The 16,110-nt window shown below is 52.9% G+C and overlaps 7 protein-coding genes across 7 annotated transcripts; 4 read left to right on the forward strand and 3 right to left on the reverse strand.

Annotated features, from left to right (window-relative positions):
• Window positions 1–165: 165 nt before the first annotated feature.
• On the reverse strand, window positions 166–1,921 carry BZA70DRAFT_128939 (uncharacterized protein). Its single transcript, XM_064909554.1, has 2 exons — window positions 1,682–1,921; window positions 166–1,610 (listed from the first exon to the last, which is right to left on the reverse strand). The coding sequence occupies exons 1-2, from the start codon at window positions 1,716–1,718 to the stop codon at window positions 517–519; spliced, it is 1,131 nt and encodes a 376-aa protein (XP_064769298.1). The 5' UTR covers window positions 1,719–1,921; the 3' UTR covers window positions 166–516.
• A 420-nt stretch (window positions 1,922–2,341) lies between these two features.
• Window positions 2,342–3,473, forward strand: BZA70DRAFT_266586 (uncharacterized protein; the record flags this gene model as incomplete). Its single annotated transcript, XM_064911040.1, has 2 exons — window positions 2,342–2,366; window positions 2,431–3,473. The coding sequence occupies 2 exons, from the start codon at window positions 2,342–2,344 to the stop codon at window positions 3,471–3,473; spliced, it is 1,068 nt and encodes a 355-aa protein (XP_064769299.1).
• A 1,061-nt stretch (window positions 3,474–4,534) lies between these two features.
• Window positions 4,535–7,823, forward strand: BZA70DRAFT_128969 (kinase-like domain-containing protein). Its single transcript, XM_064909555.1, has 5 exons — window positions 4,535–5,762; window positions 5,819–5,959; window positions 6,017–6,167; window positions 6,232–7,625; window positions 7,690–7,823. Exons 1-5 carry the CDS (start codon window positions 4,786–4,788, stop codon window positions 7,727–7,729), a joined length of 2,703 nt encoding a protein of 900 aa, XP_064769300.1. The 5' UTR covers window positions 4,535–4,785; the 3' UTR covers window positions 7,730–7,823.
• A 1,928-nt stretch (window positions 7,824–9,751) lies between these two features.
• Window positions 9,752–10,749, forward strand: BZA70DRAFT_288648 (uncharacterized protein; the record flags this gene model as incomplete). The annotated part of the gene is made up of 3 exons (XM_064914057.1): window positions 9,752–9,928; window positions 10,054–10,187; window positions 10,251–10,749. The coding sequence occupies 3 exons, from the start codon at window positions 9,752–9,754 to the stop codon at window positions 10,747–10,749; spliced, it is 810 nt and encodes a 269-aa protein (XP_064769301.1).
• A 213-nt stretch (window positions 10,750–10,962) lies between these two features.
• Window positions 10,963–12,957, reverse strand: BZA70DRAFT_298958 (uncharacterized protein; the record flags this gene model as incomplete). Its single annotated transcript, XM_064914639.1, has 2 exons — window positions 10,963–12,432; window positions 12,487–12,957. The coding sequence occupies 2 exons, from the start codon at window positions 12,955–12,957 to the stop codon at window positions 10,963–10,965; spliced, it is 1,941 nt and encodes a 646-aa protein (XP_064769302.1).
• A 376-nt stretch (window positions 12,958–13,333) lies between these two features.
• On the forward strand, window positions 13,334–14,436 carry BZA70DRAFT_276175 (putative nucleolar ribosomal biogenesis factor RPF1p). The gene has a single exon (XM_064912260.1). It carries the CDS (start codon window positions 13,392–13,394, stop codon window positions 14,322–14,324), a length of 933 nt encoding a protein of 310 aa, XP_064769303.1. The 5' UTR covers window positions 13,334–13,391; the 3' UTR covers window positions 14,325–14,436.
• BZA70DRAFT_306468 (aldo/keto reductase-like protein) lies at window positions 14,437–15,769 on the reverse strand. The gene is made up of 2 exons (XM_064914806.1): window positions 15,495–15,769; window positions 14,437–15,433 (listed from the first exon to the last, which is right to left on the reverse strand). The coding sequence occupies exons 1-2, from the start codon at window positions 15,561–15,563 to the stop codon at window positions 14,498–14,500; spliced, it is 1,005 nt and encodes a 334-aa protein (XP_064769304.1). The 5' UTR covers window positions 15,564–15,769; the 3' UTR covers window positions 14,437–14,497.
• Window positions 15,770–16,110: the final 341 nt, after the last annotated feature.

A 16,110-nucleotide genomic window follows, 5' to 3' on the forward strand; every position in this document is an offset into this window, starting at 1 on the left:
TGCGACATCATGATCACTTCATAGCATTATCTTTTTATTTGGTTGGATTTGTTTGGGATGGCAGTTATACGATATGATCTGGCATGGTTATTGATTTGTCTTTTATTGCTTATTGCGCTACGGAGTTTTGTATATCTTCTACTTGAATTGTAAATATATATCAGTGAGATTCTCACTTGTCAATAATATCATATCTTCGGAGAACTCTTCAAAGCTACTAAAAACGTTGAAGTCATCGGGACCAAACACGTGCATTTAAGTTTGTCGACGTCAGCGACAACACATCATTGCCATCAGATAAGAAATCAATTATACAATTATAACAGGAAACAATAGTCAATGATTAACAATGAAATACAAACAGAAACCAAAACCAAACAATATCAAAACAATCTGAATATGCAACCATCAATATCTTAATCGTACATCTTACACGACTCGGGAAGTCGGGTTTCCGTCGACAGCTCCACTCGATGTCCGCGTTACCTATATATAGTATAGCCAAGTTAGCAATGGTCAATAAGATCTGAGAGAAACAGTAACAAAACAACCCACCCATAAACTATCTTCGTCATCGTCGTCTGCAAACGGATCCTGAAGCTCCTGCTGACGAGGCTGGATCGGCGTGTATTCCAGCTGCGTTCGTCGCGCGACGTCCGGCGAGACGTCCGAGATGCTGCTGGGTATACTGTTATACGCAGAAGGCTCCGTGCGAGCTGGTGTAGGTTCCTGCTGGACATAGAACTCCCTGGGTGCGCTTACGAGGTTTGCGGCACGGTCGAGAGCAGACTTGTGCATCTCAATCGCGGAGGATAACGATTCGTTCGCGTCAATGAGTTTGACAGTCATGCTCTCCTCCAGTGGCGGAATCACATCGCGCGAGAGGTATGATTCGATCTTGGACGACAGCCGTACGCAGCGCTCGTAGAATTCGAGAACAAGAGGACTGGCGGAGATCTCGGCGGGAGCGGTGGTCTGGACTACTTGTTGCAGCAGACCGGCTGAGGACTTTGCCTCCTCGATGACGTCGGCTACTTTCTCGGGCGACAGGGAGCGGGGCTGATGGTGATTCTCGGCGGTGCTGGCTGCGGTGGTCTTTCCTCCGTTCTTGCGCATGTACTGCTCGAATACTAGTTTGAGAGGCACCAGGTTCTCCTCTAGCCGCTGCTCCCGTTGAAAATACTCTAGAGTCTCGATCAAAACTGCCCGGACAGAGGGATCGTTGCCCTGCGCGAGTAGATTTGAAACCGCAGTAGCGAGTTTGCCGTCGAGCCCGATCTGGTCGAGTATAGTGGTCGAGTTTGAGCTTCCGAGAATACGGAGGACAAGGATGGCGTTGTACTGCACGATCGGGTTCGATGAATGCTTCGGATCTATCCGCTTGCGCACCGAGCGCACGGCTTCGGCGGCAGCTTGCGGGGAAGATTGGGCGCATTCGACAATCACGGGGAGGAGGGTGACGTCGTCGTCTTCGCCCGCGGACGACGGCGCGGCGGAGGCGGAGGCGGATGTGTTGTGGAAGATGGATTTGAATGAGGTTCCTGAGCGCTTTTTGTCGCAGAAGCCGGCTATGGCCAGGGTTACCTGAGCGCGGGGGTCGCTGGCGGAGACTGCGGAGAAGATGTGGTTAGTATTCAGTGGGACTGGGGATGGAGGGAGGTTAGGAGATGAGGGAGACTACCTTTTGCAGACCCCGACGAGGACCGAAAGACTTTCATGAGTAGAAAAGCAGCAACAGCAGCACAGTCAAGCAACCACGAGAAGCAGAAGCAGAAGTAGAAGCAGACGCAGCGCTGATCAGGCCAAGGTCGCGGTGGCTGAGCTGTTTTCGTTATCGTCGTCGCCGTCGTCGCTCCAGGCTCCGTTGCTGTTGTTCCTGTTCCCCTGAGCCGCGCCTCGGATTTATTTTTATTTTTATTTTAAGGTTTGACGTCTCTGCTTACATTTGGACGGGTGTCGTGGCGTGGGATTTTGAATAAGTTTCGAGGATTACCGTCGAAGGGCAGGAAGAAGATCGACCTGCGAAACTGAACCGACCTTTCGTGCTGAAGTGAAGAAGACGAAGATCAAAAGGATGATTGCGGCAGCGAGTACGCGAAGAGCTCTTCGTGCTCTTTGCACTTCGTCACCAATAGTGCTGTATGGCGCCCGGAGCTACAGCAGCAGCCAAAGCAGTTCCGAATATCTGATGGGGACTGTCTTGTATCCCTCGCAAGTCGAGATACCTTCCGGGTCCTCGGTTATAAAATCGCTGGTTAGCGAGAAGGATTCGCTTGTGCGGCATCCCAAGTTCAAGCCTGCTGGGCTGCTGATTTTCGCAACACCTCAGTATGCGGTTGACATGTACAATACCATTTCCGCAGAATGTATGACTCCGAATTTCTCTTTCTCGATATCATTTGCTGGGGCGAGGTTTAACATTATGTATAGCTTTTGACTATAACGTCTTTGGAGCAATTGTCGACGTCGTTCCTCCCGGGGGCAGACGGGATGGACTGTCATATCTCTGGACGTCAACGCCAATCACTTTAGACAAGCAACACAGTTCAGAGCGAGTGCCACATACAAACGAGTCTGGCACACATAGCGACTCGACCCACTCACATTCACACGGGGGTGATCTGGAGGTAGTCCAGGGCCGATTCATATCGCGGGGAGGAGAGCAGTGGAGCCTTAACCCACAGTTTGTTACGCTGAACTTCAGGCAAAAACGAACAATCAAGATGCAGTCGGCCTCGACGATTTTCGAAACTGAAACGGAGAGTATGATGGTTGCGCGTGAGGTTGGCGAAGAGGCAAAGATGTATACGAGCATGACTCTCAACATCCCGCATAAACTCAAGCTTGAGCCAGTCAAGGCCGAATCAGCTCTCGAGTTTCTGCCAAACAAGAGCGCGCGACCAGGTGAGTCGGCGGATATGTACGTTACATCCAGCAAGGACAACATCATCCGGACGATCAACGACCGGCCGGCGTCGTCATTCCTCGAGGATTCTCTGGCCGCGGGACTGTTTCTGGATCCAGTGCCGCCTATGAACACCAGGTTTACGAAGAATTTGGAGAATCCGAAAAACAGAAGCGTGTATGCGCTGATCAACGATTCGGTGCGGTACAAGGTGATTGCGGGAGGCGGAGGCTGGGGAGTGCGAGCGGGTATGCTCGTGCTCGACCCAGAGGCCAAGGTGCCTGCGAATGCAAAGATCGAGTTTTATGTGACGAAAAATGCCGGGCCAGACTACGGAATCGCAGACGCCGAGCTGATGACGGGAGACCAGTCTTACGGGCGGGTATACTTTGAATGCGTCGAGCCGATTCAGTTTTTGGATGACGCGGAGGCAGAAGCTGAGGGCGCTGTGGTTGAGGAGGTTGCGCTGGAGGGGATATTTGGTGCTGGGACGGATAACCGGTTTCTGGTGGGGACGAAGAAGTACGATGTGCATGGAGAGTTTGTCGCTGCATCGGTCGTTAAGTAGGAGAGATATGTAGATAAACAATGTGTATATATTGACCAAGTGACAGAATTATCGGGGCCGCGTAAGATGTCAAGAGGCTGGCAGATAGCAGATGTCCAAGAACTGCGCGTCTTGCTGAAGCAGATGATCGTGATTGTTATTAGGCGACGGTTATGGTTTAGACCAGTCACAGTCACATATCGAGGGACTTGTTCTCTGGTCCTCGTTACCAGAGAACGGGCTTGCTGCAGCGCGAGCCCAGGTGCTGGAACCGCACCCATTGTCTTGTATCCCCTTTGTACGATTGCGCTCCACTTTTGCTCAATCTTTCTGTTCTCCACGGACTCTGCTGGTTGATGCTTGTATGCAGTGCGGTCTCAGTCTGCGCGGTCTGCTGTCTGACTCCAGATGCCGGACGGAGAAGCACATGGCTGAGACGCGTCAGATTAGAGTTAATAGAGAGACGCGTCACAGTTCCGAGTCGGAGAAGTGCCTGGTCTGGCTCTCTCCACAGCACATGCACGCAGGCAACAATCACATAATGGGAATAAGACATGGTTAGCTGTTGATAGTTATATTGCAGGTTATATTGGCTCTGCCAAACGTTGCTGGGGAGATATTGCTGTAGAGACGCACATACTCGCATGGCATGGCTACGGCGAGGGAAGAGCACAGCACAGACAACGAAGACAACGAAACAGCAGACTCTCGGACACAATACAGCCAACTCACATACTCCGCAGACAATAAGACTCTAACACTGACTGCGTTCGTGAGCCTGAGCAGAGCAGAGCAGAGTCGCGGGCAGCGTGCGTGGCGCCAGCATTCTCGAATGACAAATCTTCAATCTTAAAATTCCGGTTTGGCTTTAATCGGCTCGAGAACAAACATTCCGCAGACTAAGCGGGAGATGAACTTGTTGGTGCTGCACGCTGGCCCACTGCAGCCCGGTTCTGTGCGTTTGCGTAGAGATATTATACAATAAAACAGTTGCAGAATAGAAAAGAATTTGCATTATTTTGTTGTTATTCAAACAAATATTCACTCCAGCAGACCGGAACCGCAGACCGACGCTGCCCTAACGACCGTTGCGGGCTGCCTGACGACGGCTTTGTTTGTTTGTTTACTGCTGCTTTCAGGGGTTTAGGGCTTCTTCACCACGCTCCTCTGGCCCGCTTTGCTTTGCTCTCTCTCTGCCTTCCCTCCGCCCTCACCTCTTCCCCGTCTCACCTTCACCGCTCTCTGCTGTGCTCTCCCCTCACTTCCTATCCTTCTCGCTATTGTCTCATCAGCAGACTCATCTCACAGCTCCCCCCAAAAATCGCCCCGGAGAATGACTCGCCGCTCGACTGACTCGGCAGGCTCAACGTCGCGTCGGTCGTCGATCGCAAACCGCGTCCTCAGCGAGATCTCAAACACGACCTCCAATCGCTCCTCCAACGCCTCCTCCATATCCCCCGGCGTCAAGCGTCTCTCGACCGGCCAGCGCGTTTCCTCTGCCATCCAGCACTTCCAACGCATCACAAGCGGCTCCTCGGCCTCCGCCCAATCCTTCACCGCGTCCTCGCACCCGTCAATCTCGCGTCCCTTCCAGGTCGAGCGTAATGGCGTCCTGCTCGACCAGGAGCAGCATCCTAGTCCTACAGACTCATACCATTCCTCAATGCTGCCGCCTACCGTCCATGAAAACAACGACGACGAATACGAAGACGACACAGACCACACCAGCTATTCCCGACGCGCCTCGACCTCTGTAAGGTCAAACCGGTTCTCCACCGCGCCCACAGAGGTCGACAGCATCAATGCAAACAGATACTCTACCGCCTCCGCGTACGGAGAACCCGCAGTCTATCACCCATCTTCCTCAGACTCGGCTCAAAACAGCCAGTTCCAGCTCTCATCCTCGCCCACAAAGTCTTCCTCCTCCGACGACACCGGCTACGAACCCCACGCCGCCGCAGACAAACGCGTCTCCCAACTCTCGACCTGCACAACCGGCTCTTCGGCCTCTAGCAGAGGCCACAAGCACAAAACCCACGTCGGTCCATGGCGTCTTGGACGCACGCTCGGCCGTGGGAGCTCGGGTCGTGTCCGGCTGGCTAAACATTCCAAGACTGGCAAGCTCGCGGCCGTGAAAATCGTGCCCAAGTCTGCTAGCTTCGAGGACCCCGCGAATCCTGAATCGCAAGCCAGAGGAAAGGATGCCGCGGGGCTTCCTTATGGAATCGAACGCGAGGTCATCATTATGAAACTGATAGAGCACCCGAATGTTATGGGTCTCTACGATGTCTGGGAAAATCATGGAGAACTGTGAGTACACTCCTTACCCGTTCTATCTGAATATGTACTTATCAACTGTTTTCTAGGTATCTTATTCTGGAGTATGTGGAAGGCGGCGAATTGTTCGACTACCTGATTCGCAAAGGGCGTCTCGACGAGCGTGAAGCCGTTCACTACTTCAGACAGATAATCCTCGGCGTTGACTACTGCCATAAGTTCAACATCTGGTAATATTACTTCCCTTCATGATTCTACTTGTCTCTACTAACGCGTAAACATGACAGCCATCGAGATCTCAAGCCAGAAAATCTTCTGCTCGACAAGCACCATAACATCAAGATTGCCGACTTTGGAATGGCAGCGCTAGAGGCAACTGGAAAGATGCTGGAGACCTCTTGTGGATCGCCTCATTACGCCAGTCCCGAGATCGTTGCAGTATGTATTGTTGTTACTTTTGTGTTTGGTAAACCGTGGCTCTAACGCGTCAATAACAATCTAGGGCAAAACATACCACGGTTCGCAGTCTGATATCTGGTCATGTGGTGTCATTCTCTTTGCTCTCCTCACAGGCCATCTTCCATTCGACGATGAAAACATCCGTAATCTGCTGATGAAAGTCCAAACTGGCAAATTCCAAATGCCGTCTGACCTTTCGATCCACGCCAAGGACTTGATCTGGCGGATCCTGAAAATCAACCCGGAGGATCGTATCACGGCCGAAGAAATTTTGAGCCATCCTCTGCTACGGAAGTATCCTTCCAAGGATGCAAATGCAAACATCTCTCGAGCCCCTACCGTTCCGGTCCATCATCCGATCAATTCGCGCGAAGAAGTCGACGTCGAGATTGTCAAGAATTTGCAGACCTTATGGCATGGCGAGGACAGAGAGGTTATTATCGACAGACTTTTATCGCCTGAGCTGAATCCGGAGAAGACATTCTACTGTCTTTTGATGAAATATCGTCACGATCATATTGACGACTCCTCGTCTGCCGAGAACACTCCTCGGACTTCGCCACACCAGAACCGCCGCAAGCAATCGATTGGTAACAATGCGATGGTCAAGCAGCCTGCCAAGCCAGCTGCTGCTCTTCAGCGCCAGACCACGCCGACGCGTGTTTCGAGACATAAGAAGACCGCTAGTAAAGGCTCCGTGCGCTCGATTGCATCATCCCATCGCAAGCGTGGAGTCGATTTCTCCCATGTGTCGAAGAAAGTGCAGGGGTCGACCTCGACACCATCGATCAAGTCGCAAAATAGCATCCAGAGAAGACCGCAGCAGCCGGAGTACGAGCCTCCTTTGCCTGAGTCTTCGTCGATGCTGATTGCCGCTATCGATCAGCTTTCGCAGTCTATGGCTCGAGAGCCGTCGTCTATCTCGGCTGCAAAGGAGCAGTCGCGGTCGATAATCAACGCGCAGCGTCCGCAGGTCGATCAAACTCGTGTTCCTGTGCCAGGTCCGGTTCCCCGTACGGCGGTTCCGCGCCGGAACCCGCCCGTGCTGGAGACGAAGAAGACACCGATGGTACTGGAGGACTATGCAAACCTATCGTCGCCGGTGGAGCAAATCCCCGGCTTGCGACTTGATTACTCAGTCCGATCCGCCAAGGAGCAAAAGTCCCGACCAGGGACCGCTGCTACGTTGCCGGAGGACGACGAAGTTCGCAAGATCTCTGCCGAGTTTGCTGCTTCGCTCTGTGAGACCATGTTCAACTTTGGTGGCCCGTCGACGCGAAACGTGAGCGACTCGAGCACGGAGTCGCAGCCGCGCACGGTCTCGACTTCTTCAGAAGCATCGACGGCGTCGACTGCGCCGACATCTGTCGGTGGACGAACGCCGGTGATGGCGGATGCAGAGTTTGGGAAGGACACCACAGGTCCGCTGAGACTGAAGTTTGAGCCGATCAAGTCGACGGTGCATGTGTCGAACTCGAGCAAGGATGAGTGGGTCCATGAGTTTGAGCGGTATTTGGTGGATAACAACCGAGTCAGGTTAGATAACGTTGACAACAGCAAGAAGAACAACAACCGAAACGCAGGGCCAGCTCGCGCCCCGCAAAAGTACGGCGTGTCTTCGTTATTGATTGATGACAAGAACGATGTGCCGCCTCGTCCTCCTCCACACACAGTGAAGCGGAACTCTGCTTCAATCGAGAGATTTTTGGATGCCGAGGAGGAAGACGGAATGGCTTCGTTTGCAGCAGAGGTAGAGCACCTGCTAAACACGCCCCCAGTGCTGAAGCGACAGTCTTTGACGCTTCAAGCGGGAGACGAGCCTCTTGCTTCGCGCAAAACAGTGTCGCGACCGTCCGATTCGAGCTATATTGGTTCGTCAATCACCTCTCCTACGCCGCGACAGCGCAGTCATAACCGGAACCAGACGGAGGCGAGCCGACTTCGGATTTCAAAGATTGTTGCAAACGACAGCTTCTATGGAACGGTTAACGTTGAGCGGGATGAGCGCAAGACTGAGCGGCGTTATCTGAGCTTGGGAGAGGAGCCTGAGCTCGAGGCGAACTTTGAGGCTCGAAAGGTGTCTGGACAGAGCATGGAGAGCAATGCGAGCACGGGCACGACTATTCGCCATCCGGTCGGAGGAAGATCACAGTACTCTAACCGAATGTCGATGGGTGGCGAGGAAGAGGATGATATCACGGAGACCGTGACTCTTCGTCCGAAGATGCATTCTGTGCGGGAGAGTGCGGCCGGGTCGTATAAGAGCAATAACCGGGTATCAGTGATCTCGCAGTCGTCGGTACGAAACCAGTATGGCCGACCATCTACGTCAGCCTCGATGACTCGCGGAGGCTCTCGTACGTTCCACCGTCCGACCGTGAGCATCATCACGACGACGGACGACAACAAGCCAGAACGCCTGATCTCGTCGATGCTAATCGACTCCAGCGCGGCGCCCGCAGAGCCTAATCCGAAGACGAAGCAAGTACCGCTTTCGGCTGTCATGACCACCTCTGAGCAGAGCCAGAAGCAGCAGTCGGAAGAGCCAGAAAGCACGCGATGGGTGCGTTTCCACAAATCGCTGTTGCCGAAGCGGAAAGCGCCGGCGCCTCCTTCGGCGGGTGGCGCGCGCAGCTCGACGAATTTCATGGGACGGATGAAGAGTACGAGGTCAGCTGCGCGGTCGTCTAGTAAGAAGCGGAAAACGCAGAGAGAAAGTGGTAAGCAGCATCTATCTTTTGCTTGTCGTTTTAGAAATGAACTAACATTGAATTATGATTAGACTTATTTGAGGGCGTTGTTCCTACACCATACACCTCACACAGCAGACCCAAGCGAAGCTGGTTCTCAAAGATCCTGGACAGCATTGCCTAGTCATACTATTTCAGCAGTGAAGCAGAGGATTTGAGAGAAGGAAAATAACCGAGTCGGTAATGATTATGAACAGGACGTCGAAGGGTCTCGACTTTGACGTGAGTGTGAGAAAGAGAGAAAATATAGTTATGTACTAATAGATTGTTGTTGTTTCTTGAGTTTTTTCTTGAGCCCTCTTGGTGATGAATAAAAGTGATTGAATCTGAAGGATGTCGGTAAAGATGGTTTGTTTACCTCTCGCTGGATTGAGAGACAACGGAAATTAATCAGATCACGTGAAATTATCTAAACTTAAGGTTTGAAGCTTTGAACTTCAATCGGGTTTGTTCCACCTTTTTCTCCGGGCAGCAGAGAGTCAAGAGAGAATCCACAGGCTGGACGCGGTCACCACCAGCTGAGCTCTGATTGTTTGCGTGTGAGATAGTCGAGCTGTAATTGATTATTGAGTATCTGAGATGATCGCGAACCACCGCAGTTCTGGCGCGTTGCTGAGAGCAGCGAGCGCGTCTGCGAGGACATCGCTCGCAGTCCGACGGAGGCTTATCGGAAGCTGGCAACCGGTTCCAGCGAGATCGGCTGTGGCCAGTTACACTTTCCTGCCACACTCTTCCCTCTCTTCCTCTTCCTTTCCCTCTCCATCTCCTTTCTATTCCCTCCACTCCTCCTCCAAACGCAATTACTCCACAGACATGTCGTCGTTCGGATCTGCTGCTGCTTCTAGACTCGCGGGAAAGACCGTGCTGATCACCGGTGCCTCGTCCGGTATCGGTAAGGCGACCGCTTATCTCTTCGCCGAGGCGAGCGGCGGTGAGGTCACTCTTGTCCTCACTGCCCGTCGCGTTGCCGTCCTCGACTCCATTAAGGCCGTAAGTGGATTCTTCTCTGATATCTTACTATACCTCCGTTTGCAATTGCCCTGTTTCTTTGCAATTGCGGTGGGGCATGCGGTGTGCATGCAATTGGTTGCGCAGTGCTAACCTCGACGCTGTAGGATATCGAGGCCAAGTACCCCAAGACCAAGGTCTTCCCCATCGGTCTTGACGTCAGCAAGCTCGCTGAGATCGACAGCTTTGTCGAGAACCTTCCCGAGGGAGCCAAGGACATTGATGTCCTCGTCAACAATGCGTAAGTCATCTCAATCCTTCCTGATCTCATTCTGTGGAATTCCATGCTAACACCTCTCTGCAGCGGTATGGTCCACGGCACCGAGCAGGTCGGTGAGATTCTCCAGGCCGACATCGACATCATGTTCCAGACCAACGTCTTCGGCCTCATCGCGCTCACGCAAAAGATCATCCCCATCTTCAAGGCCAAGGGCAAGGGCGACATCGTCAACCTCGGCTCCATCGCCGGCCGCGAGCCATACCCCGGCGGCGCCATCTACTGCGCAACCAAGGCCGCCGTCAAGTCCTTCACCGAGACCCTCCGCAAGGAGCTGATCGCCACCCGCATCCGCATCATCGAGGTTGACCCCGGTCAGGTCGAGACCGAGTTCTCCGTCGTCCGCTTCCGCGGCGACAAGTCCAAGGCCGACGCGGTTTACAAGGGCGTCGAGCCTCTTATCGCGGAGGATATCGCCGAGGTTATTGTCTTTGCGGTCTCGCGTCGCGAAAACACAATTATCGCTGATACCTTGGTGTTCCCTAACCACCAGGCTTCGGCTTTGATCATGCACAGAAAAGCGTAGAGGAGCGGTTTGGATTATGAGTTTTTTGTAGCGATAGAGACGATTTATTAATAATGACTGAGCTTATAGCAGCATAATTGTAATTTTTCAACTAAAAATTGTAACAAACATCAGATTTTAACTCTCAGCTGTATTAAACGAGATAGAACAAGAAACTAAAATCTGGCAATGATTTAAAGAGACGGAATATTCAAACAATATATATATACTTCTTTACTCTTCGGCTTCAGAAGTGAAAGGAGTCAAGTTAGCAGTACCCTCCTCCCAGCTAACAGGCTCGACAGCAACCATGCTCTGCACAGCCTTGACAACCTCCTCAATCGACCCACGGACCTGCTTCGTCGAGTCGCGCTCGCGCAGCGTGATCGACTTATCCGCCAACGTGTCAAAGTCGACCGTGATTCCAAACGGCGTGCCGAGCTCGTCGTTGCGCGCGTACCGTCTTCCGATCGTGGCCGAGCTGTCGTCGACTTTGCTCGAGATGCCCACGCGGCGGAGGGCGGCCGAGATCTGGCGCAAGAAGGGGCCGAATTTCTCGTCGTTCGAAATCGGCACCAGAAGGACCTTCGTCGGCGCAACTAACGGCGGGAACGAGAGCACCGCGCGCGACTCGGAGCCAGGGCGGATGTAGAACGAGTGCTCCATCAGCGAGTACAGGATTCGGCCGATACCGAACGAGGGCTCGATGACGTTCGGCGTGAACTCGCGGATGTGGTCGAGCTTCTTCTTCCTGCTGATCGAGATCAATTCCTTCTCGACCTCAACCGGCGCGTCAACGCCCTCGACCGTAACAGTGATCTTGAGCTTCTCGTCGAGCTCGGCCGCAAGCGACTCGAGCTCGTCCTGTGACCGCGAAGTGAGATAAGTCTCGATCTTCTTGCCGTCCTTCTTGAACTTGGGGCCAAACTTCTTCTTGTCGAGCTCGACCTCGTAGTCCTCCGTCACGAGCGGCGTCTCGCGCGTCTGTCGCACGACAAGCTTCTCGTTCGTCCGGTTCGAGTGCACAGTCAAATCGTAAGCCGAGCGGTCCGCGCAGCCAACACATTCGATCCAGCCGTACGAGGTCTGCAACTCGGCATCCCAGCAGTCAGCAGCGTAATGCGCCATCTCGTTCGACATGTGCTGACGGAAACGGAGACGGTCGGGCTTGATTCCGATCCGGATCAGGAAGAGGTATATGCGCGCCAAAAAGTATCCGAGCGTCTCGTTGTCGACCACGCCAGCCTTGACCGCCTCGCCGATCGTCATCTCGTCGATGTCTGTTCGGCCTTCCTGCTGGGTGTTCTTGTTGAGAAGACGTAGCTTCGTGTCGGCGACCTCGACGAAGCGCGGGTGAGACTTGTCGAGCGGGTCGACAAAGTGCTCGATCTCGGCCATGAGGAACTCGCGCACGCGGAGCAAGCCCGACCGCGGCGAAATCTCGTTACGGAACGACTTTCCGATCGAGGCAGACGCAAACGGCATCTTTTGGTTGTTGCTCTCGAGCAGCTTGTTGAAGTTCAGGAATTGGCCCTGAGCGGTCTCGGGACGGAGGTAGCCCTTCAACTGGCCAGAGGGTCCGATAGCGGTCTCAAACATGAGGTTGAACTCCAGAGGCTCGGAGAGCGGGCCACCGGTGGCGGGGTTGGTGATGTTGTACTTCTTCATCAGCTCGCCGAGTTGGGGTCCAGAGTATCCATCGATCTGCCAACTATTAGTACGCTACTTATCATTCACGATTGAAGAAGAGGGACTCACCTGGGCAAGGACAGACTCAATCTCAGCAACAGTCTCGTCGTCGAGCTTGACAGCCTTAATCTCCTTAACCTTCTTCTTCCGCTTCTTCTCCTCAGACTTGTCCGGCTCGGCCGCAAGACCCCGGGCCTCCTTATCACCCTTGAGCCTGCTCTCGAGCACTTCCTCGACAAGATGATCGACTCTAAAGATCTCGCCCGTAGCCGGATCGCGACACATCCAGTCCGCGAACTTGTCAACGTGGCCAGAGGTCTTGAGAACCTCGTACGGCGTCAGCATCGTGCAGTCGACCTCGAGCATGTCCTCCTCCAGCACAAAGTGCTTTCGCCAGAGATCGACGATGTTGGCCTGCAGCGCGCATCCAGGCGGACCGTAGTCGTAAAGACCAGAGACACCTCCGTAAAGGTCGAACGCCGGGGCGTAGAAGAAGCGGCGCTTGAGCACGCTCTCGAGATTTTCTCTATCAAACGACATTGGATTCTCTCCTGTAGTTGTAGTAGAAGACTGCGGTGACTTTGCTTTCTTGAAAAACGTTGGCTTCCGTGTGCTAGCGGGCTTTGTGCAGCTGTTTAGAAATACAGCAGACGACGAAAAGGCGCGGATCTGTCGAAAGGTGCGGATGAGCATGCAACGGTTGCTCTGGCTGGTGAACTCGTCTTCGTCGTCCTTTCTCTATTTCGCACTTTTGGGGCATTTTTTTTTTCTGGTGCGCGTTTGTGTTCTGTGTGGCCCTCATTAGATCGGTGACTCATAGTTTATGTCAGCTACTGTACGGAGGGACCCAGAATAATCAGCCGTTGGGAGATTGTAATTTTTTTTTTCTTTGAGAGCTCTGTTCCCATCTTCTAAACAAAAACAAGTCCTGACCAGACTTGATCTATCTCTGAAGCCGGGATACAGAAGCCAGAATGCCGTCTCGCAAGACAAAAGGCTACAAGAAGCGCAAGACGTCGTCGGTGTCGATTCCGAAAGACGCGCTGAAGAGTGTGAAGAACAAAATCAAGCGGGAGAATCTATTAGCGAAAGTGCGCGATGAGCACAACATCTCGAAACACAAAGCGCGCAAGGAGCGCTTGAAGATGGAGGCGTCTGATCCCGAACTCAAGGCGGAGCGGTTAGCGAGTAATATCCCGTCGACGATTGAGGCGATGCGGGTGTACGACGAGACGGTGAACGTGGCGGCCGAAGGAGAAGACGAGTTTGAGGAATACTTTCGCGACAAGAAGCCGCCAAAGGTGCTGATCACGACGTCGAAGAATGCCCGCGGCGAGGCGTACGAGCTTTCGGATCAGCTCATCGACATTATCCCGGGCTCGGAGTTTGTCAAGCGGGGGCACAAGTTCTCGATGAAGGAGATTGCAAAGTTCTGCAACAACCGCGAGTTTACCGATCTGGTGGTCATCAGCGAAGACAAGAAAGAAGTCAACGGACTCACGTTCGTGCACCTTCCCAACGGCCCAACGATGTTCTTCTCGCTCACATCACTGCGCATGCCGAAGCAGATCTCAGGCCACGGACGCGCGACCGAGCACTCACCCGAGCTTATCCTCAACAACTTCTCTACCCGGCTCGGTTCGACAGTCGGCAGACTTTTCCAATCCCTGTTCCCGCAGACACCAGAGTTTGTCGGCCGCCAGGTCGTGACATTACACAACCAGCGAGATTTTATATTCTTCCGAAGACATCGGTATGTCTTCAAGGAGACCGAGCGGGTGGGCTTGCAGGAGCTGGGACCGCAGTTTACGTTGAAGCTGCGACGTGTGCAGAGAGGTATCGCCGAGGAGATGGAGTGGGAGCATCGGCCAGATATGGACAAGGAGAAGCACAAGTTTTACTTGTAAATTTGTTTTCATGTTTGGATCTCTTGTCATCTCTTGTTTGTCCGGGTCTTTCACAAAATTCATTCTGGAGTTTCTTTTCGGTTTTATGTTTATACACTGTTTCGTGCTTGGATTATAAAAGTAGCCATCATATTATTGTTTTTATGTTACTATAGCAAGAATCTAATTCCGCCTTACTTAAGTTCAGGCGTATCAGCGTACAAGATTCCAGACTCGCTAGCAGAATAACGATCACCTTTCACATCCGCGTTTTCCACAAACGCTCTCATCTCTGCGATCTCCTCGCTTGTCAACTTCACGTTTGCGCTCTCGACGTTTTCCTTCAGACGCTCGGGGTTGGTGGTACCCGGGATCGGAAGAATGTCGTTTGCGATTTCCCAAGCCAACGTGAGCTGACCGGTCGAGATCCCTTTCTTATCCGCAATCTCTTTCATTTGATCGAGCAACTTCAGATTCGCGGCGAAGTTCTCGGCCTGGAAGCGCGGCGCCGTGCGTCTGAAGTCACCTTCCGGGAAATCGTCCGGAGAACGGTACTTGCCCGTTAAGAAGCCGCGCGAGAGAGGCGAGTACGCGACGACGGCGACGCCGAGCTCCTTGGCGGCATCGATCAGACCGTTCTTCTCTGCCTCGAGCGAGAACGGCGAGTACTCGATCTGCACGGCGGTGATGGGATGGACTGCGTGCGCGCGTCTGAGCGTCGCTGCGGAGCATTCAGAAAGGCCTAGGTACTTGACCTTTCCAGCCTTGACGGCGTCGGCCATAGCCTTCACCGTGATCTCAATGGGCGTGTTCTGGTCTACACGGTGAAGGTAAAAGAGATCAACATAGTCTGTCTGCAGGCGCCTCAACGATTCGTCCAACGACTCGGCAACATACTCCGGCGACCCGTCAGGCTTGAACGTCTCAGGATGAATTCCAAACTTGGTTGCCAAAAAGACCTTGCTGCGCTTATCCGGCGAGGAAGCAAGCCATTGACCGATCTTGTCCTCGTTGTCGCCGTAGATGCGGGCGGTGTCGAAGAAGGTCACGCCGAGATCCAGAGCAGCGTCGAGGATCTTGAATGCGCCATCTGCATCGACGTTGCTGCCAGCGTAGAATGCTGAGATGCCCTGTTTGTGAGAATGTCAGACTGTACAGAGACAATGAGTAGCGGTGCAAAGGGATACGCACCATGCATCCGTATCCGATCGTGGACACTACCGGGCCGTTCTTTCCAAGGACTTTAGAAGGAATAGGCATTGTGTATGATTAGTATCTGGTGAGCAAGATGTAAGGAGTGCTTTGAGGTTTGAGAAGAGTATCGTGCAAGAGAATGGAAGGTGACAGTGCTGTTTCACCCGAGCACTCGTCGCTAGTTAATACGCTCAACTCGATCGATATTCACGTGCCCGCAGATCGGTGACAAGACCGACTTAATTTATCCTCTTCTCTGCTCCACAGCCATTACTGCTAAGCAGAAACAATCAGTCTGCTCTCCACAGCAAAGCCGACTCAGCATGTATCCGACGCTCTCCGTCTGATCTGTTCTAATCTGTTCACCGTTGACACACAGCGCAGATCTTCATTTCAAGCTTCAATTTCTTGCAGAGCAGATTTGAAGTAGATACCACATCGGGTTAGGGTGCGAGTCTCAGTCACCGTTTTGCGATTTTAGCTATTTTGCAGCATGAGGAGTATACGATAGTGGAATAGGACAGGTTTATTCTTAATATGTTCTATTGCTGATAAGTGTTTTATTCAAAAGGAGTCACGGTCGGGGAAGATCGATGTGGAATGGAGGGGAGGC

This window comes from Myxozyma melibiosi, assembly GCF_037950935.1.
Source record: "Myxozyma melibiosi strain Phaff 52-87 chromosome Unknown BZA70scaffold_3, whole genome shotgun sequence".
In the NCBI taxonomy this organism is placed as follows: Eukaryota; Fungi; Ascomycota; class Lipomycetes; order Lipomycetales; family Lipomycetaceae; genus Myxozyma; species Myxozyma melibiosi.